Genomic DNA, 1,314 nt, shown 5'->3' on the forward strand with positions numbered 1-1,314 from the left:
GTCTTCGAATGACACTTGAGGACGAACAAACTGGAGTTCAAACTGCTGCATTGAGAAACTAGTCTGTAACAAGAGTATAGATCATTCTGTGTGCGCTGACGGATGACAATGAACTGAACATACCCGTAGAGATAATAGAAGAACGAGATAATGTAGAAGGCTAACTTCACCCAGCCTTCACGCATCGCCTTGTTTAGCTCATCTGTATTCATTATCGTTGTTGGGTCATAAAGTCCCGGTCCCCTTATAACAGGACGGTGCATGTAACTGCAAAATGAGCACCAGAAAGTTCAAAAGCGATTTACCGATAAACATGATAGGCCATCAGTGGAATGTTGAAAATTGCCGTTCCCAGTTGAAACGTGATAATGAAGAGCACTGTATATGCACCATGCAAAAGGTACTCAGGGAGAACCAGCTGAGTAACAGCATTTGATTAGAAAGCGGAAACCACATACCGGATTGAGAGACTTGCACTGGTCCACCGGATTTTTATGATCCGTCTTCAGCTCATCGAACGAAATAACCTAAAAACTCGAAGTGTTGAGAAATGCGACACTTACATGGAAAATGGTTAAAAATATAAGCGCAATGGTGAAGATTAGAGCTAATATGTAGGCCACTGCCACCAAGCCGAAAGCCATTGGGATATAGGATTGGTTTCGAAAGTAAAACGAGACGTCTTTGATCAAGAGCGATCACAAATGATCTAAAATGGCAAAATAACAGTAAGTATATGAGCGTAAATGAAATGTCTCGTGGACTTCGAATAATCTGTCACGACTAGATTCCCTGAAATTAACTCAGTGCCGAAATGATCACAAACTCCGCGGAAATCGCTTCAGAAAGACCGCCGAGTCTGTGGATCAGAAGGGTCGGCTGCCAACGAAATGCTCAAACAGCTACTCGGAAAGAACCCACGATGCTCCAATGTTCATGTAAGTTATAGAAGTAACGCCAGTGAAACACTCAAAGCCAACCGGTCGAAAGCGCGCTCCAATGCCGTGAATTGTCATGTGGTTTTGCACTTGTCTGTCAGTAACAGAACTGTTGTGTTCTTGTTTGGTAAACCTATTCCCGTTACCAAGGTTCTGGAATCGGGGGTTGTAGTTAGTTATAACAGAATCAAGTCATTCGGCCCCAACACTATCGAAAAGAGAATTAAACATAGTGAAGTCACCGTCTGTGGGCCTCGGCAACCCAGGAGGCTGTACTGGAGGGTGTTCATGCAACAACAGGCTATCTCAAGCCAGGCTGGCAAATGGATTGGGGATTAACAAATACGGTTCTCTGTCCATAGGTCCGAGGGTTAGA

At 44.0% G+C, this 1,314-nt stretch overlaps 1 protein-coding gene across 1 annotated transcript; it reads right to left on the reverse strand.

Annotated features, from left to right (window-relative positions):
* Positions 1–32: 32 nt before the first annotated feature.
* On the reverse strand, positions 33–644 carry T265_15780 (hypothetical protein; the record flags this gene model as incomplete). Its single annotated transcript, XM_009179125.1, has 4 exons — positions 33–267; positions 306–418; positions 459–527; positions 564–644. Coding segments are annotated over 4 exons (498 nt in total), but the record flags the coding sequence as incomplete, so codon positions are not given.
* Positions 645–1,314: the final 670 nt, after the last annotated feature.

The sequence above is a fragment of the Opisthorchis viverrini genome (assembly GCF_000715545.1).
Source record: "Opisthorchis viverrini unplaced genomic scaffold opera_v5_1649, whole genome shotgun sequence".
Classification (NCBI taxonomy): domain Eukaryota; kingdom Metazoa; phylum Platyhelminthes; class Trematoda; order Opisthorchiida; family Opisthorchiidae; genus Opisthorchis; species Opisthorchis viverrini.